A 10,864-nucleotide genomic window follows, 5' to 3' on the forward strand; every position below is an offset into this window, starting at 1 on the left:
CGCCCCCGATGTGAGCCCCCGTTTTTTTCATATATGTATTAAATTTTTATTTAGATTGTTAGTAGATATCGATTTTAATTTGGTGCATTTTAGGTTAGTGTACAGGAAAAAGTAAAATAAGGAAAAGGAAGAAAAGATGAAGAAGGAAAGAAGGAAGAAGAAGAAGAAGAAGAAGAAGAAGGAGAGGAAGAAGGACAAGGAGAAGGAGAAGAAGGGGAGAGGAAGAAGAGGAAAAAGGAGGAGAAGAAGAAAAAATAGAATATTTTCTATTTTTTCTTCTTCTCCTCTATTCCTTTCTTCTTCTCCTCTTTTTTTCTTCTTTTTCTTCTTCGATCTTCTCCTCTATTAATCCTTTCTTATTCTCCTCTTTTTTTCTTCTTCCGGACACCGCGAAGGTGGTTTAGTAGTTGAACTACTTAAACTAGTTTATTTATAGTAAATGCTTAATTAGTTGTTGAACTAGTTGATTTAATAAAACTACTTTATTTATAGTAAGTGCTTAATTAATTAGTAGTTGACTAGTTGATTTAATAAAACTATTTTATTTTACTATATATAGAAGTAGTTTATTTTTAGTAAGTAATACTTTATTCTATTTATAGTAAGTGCTTAGTAGTTGAACTACTTGATTTAATTAAGCTAGTTTATTTTTAGCAAGAAAATTAATAGAACTAGTTTATTTTTTTAGTTAAAGCAATTATTCCCGCGCATCGACGTCGACGATGCCTATCCCGCATCCTCGTCGTCGACTCGGCGGAGGAGGCCGGCTTGATCAGAGGGGCCATGTCTGGGACTGGGCTCTGCCGGGATGGTTTTGGGATGTGCTACCTTCCGGGGGGCGTAGGTTGGGGAGGAGCCAGCCCGTCGTTGACCCGATCCTTGTTTGGTGGCGGTCGCATGGGCCAGTGACGGTGCGGAGGATTCCGGACACCACGGAGGTGGTACGTCACCGTGTCAGCGAGGAGGACGAGCACGTCCGTCGCTATATGGTTGCGTTGGAGGGCAGGTTCGACAATACCTGGCAGGTTATTCAGGGATCTCACTGGAGCGATCCTGTGATGGTTCCTTCTCTTTGGGTGTCCACCGCCCGTGCCGATACCTTATAGGGATCTCACTCGAGGTGTATTAGTGATAATATTCGACGATGTACGGACGCAAGAGATGATGTAGTTTTGCTTATAATTGAATGCATCCTAATTTGAATACTACTTTATTTTGTGATTTGATTTTGCTTATTGAATGCTCAAATTGGAAAACTACTCCTACTTTGAATGCTAAAATTGGAGAGCACTATGCAAGATGTATGCATATGATTAGTTGATAGCTTATAGGGTTTTTGTTTTCGCAAAAATCTAGGAGCCCCCTCCATCATCCCCGCCGTCGTCCCCGTCACCGACCCCCTCCGACCTTGAGGTGAGACCAACCAAATCTTTTTTTAGAAAGATAATTAAACGATATTTCGGGTTTACTTTAAGTCTGTCGAGTCTCCACCATATATGAGAGGACGAAGAAGCCCGACTGTTGTCGTGGGGGTCGTTTCTCCTTCTCCGGGTGCTAGACCTTTGTTATGCACTAGGGGAAGAAGGAGTACCGACCATCACCGACGGTCGCAAATGTCAAAGAGGAATCAGTGAGGGAGAGTTCCACCATATATATATGAGAGGACGAAGAATCCCGACTGTTGTCGTGGGGGTCGTTTCTCCTTCTTCTCCGGGTGCTAGACCTTTGTTATGCACTAGGGGAAGAAGGAGTAACGACCATCACCGACGGTCGCAAATGTCAGAGAGGAATCAGTGAGGGAGAGTTCCACCATATATATATGAGAGGACGAAGAATCCCGACTGTTGTCGTGGGGGTAGCTTCTCCTTCGTTCCCGTGTGCTAGACATTTTGGTGTAATGCACTCGGGGACGAAGTGAGGAGCGACCATCACCGAGAGTCGAATATATACACCACGTGAGCTGAGAGTTTTCAAGAAAAGACTCGACAGACCGATAGTCAACCGGTGATGAATAATAATAATCTAATTTAGTTTTTGTAGTACATATATTTAATTGTACAAGTTTAATCTTTGAATTATGAACATAGAAAATGTCGTCATCAGACAACGAAAGTCTCCCGGGGGAGTGCAGCTGGTGCCACGACGATCGAGGTCTGTGCGACAGGCCTCACCTGGACGATGATCGGCGCTTCAGCATTAAGCTCGAGGAGACCTTCGATATTGAAACGGTACGCAACGACGACAAGTATTTTTTCGTAATTAAGCATGACTACAACTATTTCAACGTGTAATTTTCATCTTTTACAATTCGAGTAGCTTATCTCATGCCATGCAAGACGCTATGTCTTGGAGAGGATGGATTTTAAAGACCATGAAAGTTTCGAAACAAAGAAAATTCACTTAAGGACTCATCATGATGTGGATTTTGAAGTAAAGCTGTACAATTCTGAGAGCGTAACCTATTTTGGTTGCAAAAAATGGGAAGCACTTTGCAAGATGTATGGTTTTGATGAGGGTGTGCTTGTCACCATGGATCTTGGTGATCCTGAAATCGAGCAAGACAATATGGACATTTGGGTCATTGTTGATACGCCTCCAATTCTACCGCTATGTGAGTTTCTCAAACATAGTTATTAGCTAATTTATATTGTTTATTTCAAAAGAGTTGACATCTTATTTCTATTGACAGCTTATTTTCATTCTTCAAAAAATGTGCGGGAGATGGTAGACAAAACCCACTACACCGATGGCTCCGAATTAACTTATCAGGAGAAAAATCATCTGGTCGGATTTTGTACTGATATTAAGAATTACAATATTTACAATCAAACTCCTCAACATTATGGTCAATACGTGCCACTAGTGCACGTATTGAACTACGGTAACTCCCATGGAGATACCCTGGTAAGATTTTTTACTATTACGATATCCGTGCATCTTTTGCATACTTCTAAAACTAGTACATCATTGCTAACTATGAAATTATTACTATGTTTTTCAACAAAGAATCCCAGAGGATTGGGTGTCTCATTTGATGTATTAGAATGGCAGCCTTCGTGTTTTGAACATATATCTAGGTCATCCTACGAATCTCAACTGTCCATACCGGATTTCTCAAAGAAGTGGAGACATGCTAATCAAAAAATGGAAAAAAAATGTATGGACAGTCGTAAGGAGGTTCTTGGAAGCAAAAGGAAGCGAAGCGCAAGAATTGGAGACAGGATGATCTCCATTCTCCTTAATGGAGAGTCGGGGTCTATATTGTTTTATGCTATTTTACCTTAAAGAAGGTATTTAGGTCCTACCTAATACTGATGATCATGTGCTAATAACAATTAAGTAGGGTTGGTTCGATGACTATCAGGATGATGATCGTATGACTTGTTATTAATAACGAGTAGAAGTTGTATGATGATGATTAGTAGGACTTGTTATTATGATGATGCATGATGCGAGCATGAAGAGTTATTATATATCTGTGGGTGAAATGAACATGGATTGGATTGAAGTGAAGGCAAGATGCATGTGGTGCATGCCGAAAGTAGTGCAATCCAAACTTGATCAAGTTAGGGTTAGTATTACTTTCGGCATGCACCACATGTTGCATCACTTTAATCTAAGTCATGTTTAGGCATAGCAGTAGCAGTAGCACGGAGATAAAAGAGGACACAACTCTCTATTAGCTACCTATACCAACCTAATTAAATTAACCCCCAAAACCCCTAAACCACCTCCTTTCAAAAAAAAACCGGCTCCTGAAATGCTGACGCGTGAAAGCTTATTGGTCCCGGTTGGTGCTACCAACCGGCACCAAAGGCCCTCGTGCCTGGACTCGCCGGAGCGGCCACGTGGAGGCCCATCTGTCCCGGTTAGTATAAGAACCGGGACTAAAGGCCTAGGGCATTAGTAACGACCCTTTAGTCCCGGTTCCTCAATCGGGACAGATGGGCCTTATGAACCGGGACAAATGACCCTTTTTCTACTAGTGCATGTGCAATTTTGAGCCCCTTCGCACATGACTTTTTAAAATCATGTGCGATAGAACGCAACATACCCCACCCACGGATAGAGACAGTTTGGTAAACTGTGTGGGATGGTCCATTTACCAGTGTGCGACGACCCGATCTGTACTAGTGATAATAACAAATCATGATAATATCATATGGAATTATGTCTTAGGCATTGATCCTTGCCACGAATTATTACAGAATAAATGATGGAGTTCGGGGAATCATAAACATATTGCCTCGCAGGATCATACAGTGCGGCTAATGATGATCAATGTAGAGGAGACACAAACACAGGTGGAAATGTGATTTCAATCCTTACCATCGCGGTTGGATTTCTTCTTGCCCTTTCAAGTCATTTTGGATTTCTTCTTGCCTTTTCCGTGGTCCCTCACGATCACATTTTTCACTTCAGTTAGTGCATCGGCCAGCTTTGTTGATGAAATACGCTCGAGTTTGGGCTGGTATACAACGGTATTATTAACGACACTTCAAGGAATGAAAATCGTGCTCACTATGGCTAACACTAGAGAGACAAAATGAAAACCTCTGGTTCCACCGGACAGTTCTGCCAGACGACTGATGGTGGTTTAGCTGGGTAGTCCTCACCATTATTGAAATTCACCTTGTACTTCACGACATCCTGCACACAAACAGAAACTGTCAAATCATTGTTTTCTATTCTGCTAATGGAAAGGAGAATTTATCTACGTGACTTTCATCTATTAGGTGCCACTCATCGTCTCCATCTTCTACTGGTCTAGGCCGACTTACACGTCTCACGCAGCAACACAGCCCATGCTTATGAGTAAACAGTATTGAACATATTGACACATGTGCAGGCACGCGCACAAGCACACCATACCAAATTTGCAATGTTATCTAGTACCCCCCTTTCTCATAAGAAGTTTTTTTAAGTCATACTAAGTAAAGTTTGACGAAGTTTTTCGTCAGAATCATTGACATATACAACATAAAATTAATTTCGTTAAATACCATTAAATATATTTTAATGTGATGTATGTATACAATGTGATATCTATATATTAATATACTTGTTGATAGTGTTTCTAAAAACTTACTCACATTTTACATTGTATGGCTTTAAAAAGAAGTTATAGACTTTGTTTCAGAAACATAGGAAATAATTATAATGGAGAAGTTAGAGCTCGAAAGTGTATCCCTTATAGTAATACATGCATTGTCTCTCCTCATACGCCATGATGTATTATAATGACCGGCGCGATCTATTGCGCCAAAGAGACAAGGTTGTCTTTTGCAAAAAAAATTAAAAACAAAGAGAGAGAGAGAGAGAGAGAGAGAGAGAGAGAGAGAGAGAGAGAGAGAGAGAGAAAGTTGTAGTCAATGCTCAAGTAAATCAACAAATTTTCTATGATACGGTACGTGTCGTATGCCATAATATTGGTATCCTGAACATATATACTCCCTTCGTCCGCGAATAAGTGTACATCTAGCTTTTGTTCTAAGTCAAAGTTTTAAAATTTTGACTAACTTTATGGAAAATAGTAGTAACATATATGACATCAAATTGATATATTATCAAAGTACATTTGAAGATGAATCTAGTGATACTAATTTAGTGCCATAAATGCTTTTACTTTTTCCTATAAAGATGGTCAAAGTTTTAAAACTTTGACTTAAGACAAAAGTTAGATGTACACTTATTCGCGGACGGATGAAGTAGACGTGTAGATCATGACGTATAACGATGAAGCTCACCTCGGCCTTCCTGGAGGACTCAACAACAAAGATGGCCGATAATGACACCTCAAGACCTTTGAAGCGGACGGTTCCACCTCCATCTACATTAATAGCTTGTTGCAGGTTCTGTAGTTTTTCCTCGACGGCCTCCAGGTCTCGTTTCAGGGCGTTGACATATACTGCATGCACACAAGCCGGATGACATGAGATTAATTCTTCTTCAAGAAAAAAGGATGCGCAGCTACATAATTAGCAGCAAAACATACATCAGCTGGAGATAAAACATGATTCGTTTGTTGTGTTTACTCGAGAACTACTTCATTTCAGGATTTAGCAACAATAAATCCAAATGTATTTTAATTACGTGACATGAAGATGCATGATTCGATTTTTATTCAAACAATCCTTTCATTATTATTTTTGTAATTATAAATAAATGTTAATAAGGAATGCGGCACAAAGGCATGAATTAATTTGGCCAATCAAAATACGCCCTATATTTCTGAGAGAGCTAGGGAGCATGTAATGATACTATTATTATTTGCTCGCTTTTTTGGGTGGCATAGAAAAAGGGACTCCCTCCAATCTACAAGTACTTTTCAATTTGGAGAACTTGTCAAAACCCAAACTTTGACCGTCAAGTCTTCTTAAATATTTTGATCGGATGTATGTGAGCCGTGTGAATAAACATGTGTAATTAATACTTTCATAGCACACAATTTTAGTAGGCCTTAATTATGTGTTTGTAGGAACCGACGGAAAATGTTGTCATGTTTTAAAGATCTTCTCCATGACTATTTTGGATCTATTTGGGACCAAAGGGTGTTTACTTTAACCAACTTGATCCCACCAGTAGACCTCAGTGGCTCTTGCGAGAGAGCAAGAGATAGCAGCAGAACACCCACAACCAACCAAGAGAGAAGAGATAAGCTGTGTCTCTATTGGAAGCTCCTTGTTGATCTTCACCAAACTTGTTCATCGAAGACTCAGGTGGTTGGATTGAATTCAAACTTGGTGATTTTGTTCCACACTAAGAGCACTTCAATTTGGCTGGTTGGTTTTGAGGATTGATGGCTCGATTGGAGCACCAGTTTCAAACAGGTTTAGTCAGATCTGTTTGCCGAGAATTCATAGGTGAGCAGTCTTTGGATATTGTCAGTCTAAGGGGCAAATATTGTCGGAATTGACTTGAAATTCTGACAACAGGTTGAGTACTCACGATACTACATATCTAACAAGCTTTGCCCAATTTGGTTGAGCCGTTTAAGAAGAGTCATCTATGAACCGAAGGGGACATAAAGTTTTGATTATTTGCTTACAATTTTTAGCTACCTTTTGTTTTGCTCCTGTTAGGAGTGGTTGCTTGTGCTGACTAGGTGTAACTTGTGTTGCTACTATTGTGATCCTCTAGTGTTTCTACATCAAACCACAGTGTACCCATTTTGCTAATTGTACATGTCGTAGTGTACCGGTTGGTGCCGCAATTTTTACACTTCACATCGAGGAGGTTTACCACGTAAATCATTGTGTCTATTGTGCATGTTATTATTCTACTCCGCTGCTTACTTGTTGCTTGAACTATTCTCGAAGTTCGCTACAAGTTGAGCGGTTTGTTACTATGGCCAACACCTAAAAGAATCAGATCTGAGGAAGAGGAAATAAAAGATGCTAACCGAAGCTTATAGTCGAGCAGATTTTTCCCTCTAGGTTGTTGTTTTCAACTTAATAATGTAGCAGTTAGATCACCTTGGTAGTGAATGCGAGACATACCTTGGAACTTTTGTTTTGCTTCCTGTTGACCATCCTGAGTATCAGTCTTAACTTCCGATGGGCCTTCTAGACAACAGAAAGAGAGGTACGAATTATTTGAATTCGCATGTCATTGATAAATCATATATTGTATTATTTGCCTTATTGGTGAATTGGTGCAGAGTTTTGTTGCTGCCCAACCCCTGAAAGAACCAGATCTGAAGAAGAAGAAAAAAGATGCTAATGGAAGCTTATAGCCGAGCAATTTTTTCCAGACAGCTCTTATTATTTTGGTTCAGTTAAATGATCAAGCAGTTCGACCTCGGTAGCTACCTACATGCTACTTCGGTGCTAACAGCAGTTTAGACTATATATATACAATAAAACTTCTCATATTGCATACTGTAAATAACATCTTCCTAGTATATATTTGTTCTCCCTAGCACAGATCATCAAACGAATACGAGTCATACCACCAGTTTGAGAAGCACCAATCTGAAATCGCGTCCTTTTGATCTCATAGTCCACTGGATCTTGTAGAAAATAGAAGAAAGAGGTACTATTATTGAGTTTGCAGGTATGATGTTAGCAGGCATGTGAGCGATAACGCCTATACTGTATGCTACTAATGCAAAAGGAGACGAGGAAGGGTTTAGGGGCTTACCAGCACCAGTTCGCTGTTGATCCGACATTGTTGCCCAGCCAAGCTAGTTCGCCTCTGGATATGTGCCCTTCTTATAACTTATAAGATCGATCTACGTAGCTGGTTGCAGCTAATGTGACTAATAGAAAACTAGAAAGATCATTTGACTTTCCCTGAATAATTTGCTACAAATACAGACAGTTCTATCAATGGTTGGCGTACATGGGACTGACATAAGGGCCCCATAGTAGATACATGCATATGGCCATATTCCTCCTAGTGTAACAGGCATGCGTGCATTCATGGCTGCCTAAATCCTAGGGGATCCCTAAACTCTTGTTATATGCAAGCAGTTCCTTGTTCAGATTCTTGTTTCATTAATTGTACAATTTGATAGTAGTATCTTCCTAGTTGATCGCATCTCCGCTCTAGTCAAGTCTCCCTTTATATATTTATCCTTTCCGACGTAAACGGATCCATGCATGTGATAAGAAATTGATTTTTTACCCACTGCGCCTACAAATACGCTGAACCGCATGTGTTAATCTCCTAGTACGAGAGTTTGACTTCAAGTAGTACTAACTTGTAGGGAAACTCACTCCATCTCCCGTTCTTGATTGAGGCAGCACGTCCTTCGTCATTTGCTGTCGTTATACACTGACGACGTAGTGGTTTTAACAAAACCCTGCGCTGAGCTTGAGGTCATCGGCGGCAGTTTGCGCTGCCTCTGGCCTAACGGTAAACTACGAAAGTTTTCTGGCTATATTTGCGATTAGGCTTTGCTGGACGAGGTTCACCCTGTGCTGGCCTGCCCAATCTTGGATCTACCATGCAAGTTCCTAGGCCTTCCCCATTAAAGTTTCAAGCTCTGGAAGATCAACGTGCAACCACTCATGGACAGGCCTGCGAAGAAGCTTCACTCTGGAAGGCTAGGTTGCTCACAAAGGATGGAAGGGCGTTTGTCCAATGTTACATGTTGTGTTCACTTGAAGATATACGAGAGTTTGAATTCGAGGAGTACATTTTGGAACTTCATGTCTGGCGATAGAGGCAGGCCCAACTAACTTTTGGAACTTCTTTTTCTTTGCACGATGGTCTGTAGTTCTGTACGAACAAAGATTCACGTAGTTCGCCTCTGGATACATGCCATTCTTATAAGACTGCTCACAGTGGGGAGTAACATAGAGTAGTAACTTGTCGATGTTACTAGTTTATGTTACTACCTTCATAGTGGATAGTAACATATGAGTGATATCATGAAAGAGTTCATTTATTAGGCTATAGACTCATTATGCCTTGAAATATGTGATGTTACAGTAACTAGCTAAGTTACCACAAACCCCTCTCTCCTCATTACTTAGCCGCCACATAAGCAATCTTGTATTGAAATATGTGATATTACTACTTAAGTTACTCCCATTGTGACTAGTCTAAGGTCTACGCAGCTGGTTGCAGCCAATGTGACGAATAGAAAACTGGAAAAAGATCATTTGACTTTCCCTGAATAATTTGCGAAAAATGCAGACAGTTCTATCTATGGTACATGTACACGGGACTGACATGAGGGCTCGGTAGAAGATACGCACATATAGCCATATTCCTGCTAGGGTAACATACATGCATGGCATGTGAAAATATCCATTTAATGTTTATTTGTTAATCTATTTATTCTTGTTGAAGCACCAAACAAACAAAGGTATTGCTAATTCCCAGTCATCTAATAATTAGGGCTCCTTTGATTCAAAGAAAATTTATAGGATTTCTGCTGATTGAAATCCTTAAGATTTTTTTACTATATTGGTCCCTTGATTCATAGGATTGGATCTCATAGAATTTTTTTTCTACAGAATCTTTTGTACTACATTTCATAGAAAATCTAACATCCGCTCCAACCACTTTTTAAAATTCCTTTGTTTTTACTCTGGCATCAAACACTCGTTGCTAATCCTATATTAGATTTCAGTGGACATGTCACTTCAACCCTATACTTTTTCTATTCTTACATTTTCAAAATCCTACGAAGCAAAGAGGCCCTTAACTTAGTTCTCAATGGACTCCCACATCTTTAGATTACTTCGTAAGTGGTGCTAGCATGTGAGTTGCATATAAGTTTCAACTACGACTTCTGCAGCAAAAATCCTACGGAAAACTACTACAGGCTGGTTCTACAGACGGATTTGTCCTTCTCTCCACCGTAGATTCTCCTCCTCATGATTTTAACTGACCCCACTTCCTGATTTTAATTGGGCCAACATCAGCCCGTAACCTCCTTTCTGTAGTAATTCTCCCGTAGATGTAGCAAAGCTCCTTCTGCAGCTGTACATGGCTGCAACCGGGAACTTAGTAGTTGCACATGGTTTGCAACTGAGAAAAATGTCCTGAACCGTTGGATTGCGTCGTGACTCGTGCTAGCATAGTTTAGTTGCATGGGGTTCGGAACTGAGATTGCATGACGTCACCTGACCGAGAAATAAGTTAATTTTAAGTCAACTGAGAATTAGTCACTCCCAACCAACAAATCAAGTATACTCTTCCCGTCCCATAATATAAAAACATTTTTACACTAGTGTGATGTCAAAAAGGCACTTGTATCATAGGACCGAGGGAGTTGTTGGCAAGGAGTGAATGGAGAGGAATTTCACCAAAAAGATCTTCCAGTTAAAATTTAGTCCCATTTCGCCACGGATTGTAGTTGCGCATTCATTTCATTTTTTTTCTTAGAGAGTTTGGCGATTCCAAGATT

At 40.1% G+C, this 10,864-nt stretch overlaps 1 protein-coding gene across 1 annotated transcript; it reads right to left on the reverse strand.

Annotated features, from left to right (window-relative positions):
• Positions 1–4,180: 4,180 nt before the first annotated feature.
• LOC119349046 lies at positions 4,181–8,218 on the reverse strand. Its single transcript, XM_037617059.1, has 6 exons — positions 8,143–8,218; positions 7,952–8,011; positions 7,500–7,565; positions 5,748–5,908; positions 4,555–4,650; positions 4,181–4,468 (listed from the first exon to the last, which is right to left on the reverse strand). The coding sequence occupies exons 1-6, from the start codon at positions 8,168–8,170 to the stop codon at positions 4,358–4,360; spliced, it is 522 nt and encodes a 173-aa protein (XP_037472956.1). The 5' UTR covers positions 8,171–8,218; the 3' UTR covers positions 4,181–4,357.
• Between the last annotated feature and the right edge of the window lie 2,646 nt (positions 8,219–10,864).

Source organism: Triticum dicoccoides, chromosome 1A (assembly GCF_002162155.2).
Source record: "Triticum dicoccoides isolate Atlit2015 ecotype Zavitan chromosome 1A, WEW_v2.0, whole genome shotgun sequence".
Taxonomy (NCBI): domain Eukaryota; kingdom Viridiplantae; phylum Streptophyta; class Magnoliopsida; order Poales; family Poaceae; genus Triticum; species Triticum dicoccoides.

What these genes read in the sequence shown, in the direction of transcription:
- LOC119349046 (XM_037617059.1), bottom strand. Translation starts at nt 8,170, where the DNA reads ATGTCGGATCAACAGCGAACTGGTGCTG. An exon ending in AGCAAAACAAAAGTTCCAAG is followed by an intron (nt 5,909 to 7,499) that starts GTATGTCTCGCA and finishes GTGTGCATGCAG; the next exon opens with TATATGTCAACGCCCTGAAA. An exon ending in AGTCCTCCAGGAAGGCCGAG is followed by an intron (nt 4,651 to 5,747) that starts GTGAGCTTCATC and finishes GTTTGTGTGCAG; the next exon opens with GATGTCGTGAAGTACAAGGT.